The 2,500-nt window shown below is 39.3% G+C and overlaps 1 protein-coding gene across 1 annotated transcript in view; it reads left to right on the top strand.

Annotated features, from left to right (window-relative positions):
• LOC123510742 (polypeptide N-acetylgalactosaminyltransferase 2-like) overlaps positions 1–2,500 on the top strand; it is a 61,929-nt gene that overhangs the window by 22,555 nt on the left and 36,874 nt on the right. The window contains 1 exon segment of the mRNA XM_045266093.1: positions 530–568. Within this exon segment, the coding sequence (XP_045122028.1) occupies positions 530–568 (39 nt within the window).

The following is a 2,500-nucleotide window of genomic DNA, read 5'->3' as shown; positions in this document are numbered from 1 at the left end:
TACTACTACTACTACTACTACTACTACTACTACTACTACTACCACCACTACTACCACAACCACTACTACTACTACTACTACTACTACTACTACTACTACTACTACTACTACTACTACTACCACTACTACTACTACTTTTATTATTAACTGTCGTCGTTGTACTATTTATATTCCTTTGTGTTTATTCCCGAGAGAGAGAGAGAGAGAGAGAGAGAGAGAGAGAGAGAGAGAGAGAGATTTGGTATTGGCTGTATATCTAATAAATTACTAAGTTATTTACTCCACTATTCTGCCACTAGAAATATGTCACTATTGATCACACACACACACACACACACACACACACACACACACACACACACACACACACACACACACACACACACACACACACACATACATACGGTTTGACGTGTACATTAACGGTAATCAATGCATACGTACACGAACACGAACGTACATGTGTGTGTGTGTGTGTGTGTGTGTGTGTACGTAGCTAATGTTCGTTTGTTTGTTCTTGCTCCCCCAGAACACAGGCCGAAGCAAGTCCTCTGCTCACTACCTCACGGTGAGCACCATTTTTGTCATCACCATCACCACCACTATCTCCATCATCACCACCACCACCACCACCACCACCACTATCACCACTATCATCTCCATCACCACCACCACCACCACCACCACCACCACCAATCACCACCACCATCTCACTTATCTTACTTTCACCATTATCAATTTTTTACCTTATATTTTCACCACCACCACCACCACCACCACCACCACCATTAAAGTGTCCCTCTATCAGCTAGTGCATTGTGGGTAACTGGGGACGTAGTGGCTTGTTGTTGTTGTTGTTGTTGTTGTTGTTGTTGTTGATGTGTGTGTCTTTGTGTACTCGTGATATGTTTGTTTACTGTGTGTATTTTTACCAGCACACACACACACACACACACACACAGCGATTTATTTATTTTTTTTTTTGAATTATTATTGTTATTATTCATATATTTCTTCTCGTTCACTTGTTTTACTTCACTGCATTTTATTCTCTCTCTCTCTCTCTCTCTCTCTCTCTGACATAAGGTATAAAGGCCATTAATAATTTCTTTTCCCTCGTATCTTCCTTAATTTGTTGTAATTTAGCCCAACACAAACTTCCTGGTTCACTTTTTCCTTTCCTTATGTAAGTTAACGATCACTAAATCTTTTCCGTCTTTATTCAGTAATTTCATTTAATTGCTCCTCATACAAAGCTTTTTTCTGTACGAACCTTCAGTATTTCCTTTGTTTATATATTTTTTTCTTTCCATTCCAAGTGTCTTTATTTACGTTTAGTTTGTCATAATAGTTTTCTTGTCAATGTTTTTTTTTTTTACTTCTCGATGTTATTTTTTCTCTATTAATCATAATTTTTAAACTTTTTATCATGTTGCCGTCGTTTGAAATGTTTGTCATCTGTCGAATAACAAAATTTATAAACTATTTTTTTTTTCTGTTTTGTCTTCCCTGTCTGTTTCTCTACGCATCTATCTGTCCTGTTTCTGGGTTTCCTCTCATCACTATTCTGTCCACCTCTCTAGTGCAGGAGTTAACCAGTACTCTCAATCATTCACCACTATTCTGTCCACCTCTCTAATGCAGGAGTTAACCAGTACTCTCAATCATTCACCACTATTCTGTCCACCTCTCTAATGCAGGAGTTAACCAGTACTCTCAATCATTCACCACTATTCTGTCCACCTCTCTAATGCAGGAGTTAACCAGTACTCTCAATCATTCACCACTATTCTGTCCACCTCTCTAATGCAGGAGTTAACCAGTACTCTCAATCATTCACCACTATTCTGTCCACCTCTCTAATGCAGGAGTTAACCAGTACTCTCAATCATTCACCACTATTCTGTCCACCTCTCTAATGCAGGAGTTAACCAGTACTCTCAATCATTCACCACTATTCTGTCCACCTCTCTAATGCAGGAGTTAACCAGTACTCTCAATCATTCACCACTATTCTGTCCACCTCTCTAATGCAGGAGTTAACCAGTACTCTCAATCATTCACCACTATTCTGTCCACCTCTCTAATGCAGGAGTTAACCAGTACTCTCAATCATTCACCACTATTCTGTCCACCTCTCTAATGCAAGAGTTAACCAGTACTCTCAATCATTCACCACTATTCTGTCCACCTCTCTAATGCAAGAGTTAACCAGTACTCTCAATCATTCACCACTATTCTGTCCACCTCTCTAATGCAAGAGTTAACCAGTACTCTCAATCATTCACCACTATTCTGTCCACCTCTCTAATGCAAGAGTTAACCAGTACTCTCAATCATTCACCACTATTCTGTCCACCTCTCTAATGCAAGAGTTAACCAGTACTCTCAATCATTCACCACTATTCTGTCCACTCTCTCTAATGCAAGAGTTAACCAGTACTCTCAATCATTCACCACTATTCTGTCCACCTCTCTAATGCAAGAGTTAACCAGTACT

This window comes from Portunus trituberculatus, chromosome 30, assembly GCF_017591435.1.
Source record: "Portunus trituberculatus isolate SZX2019 chromosome 30, ASM1759143v1, whole genome shotgun sequence".
Taxonomy (NCBI): Eukaryota; Metazoa; Arthropoda; class Malacostraca; order Decapoda; family Portunidae; genus Portunus; species Portunus trituberculatus.
This window is presented reverse-complemented; position numbering and strand designations above follow the sequence as displayed.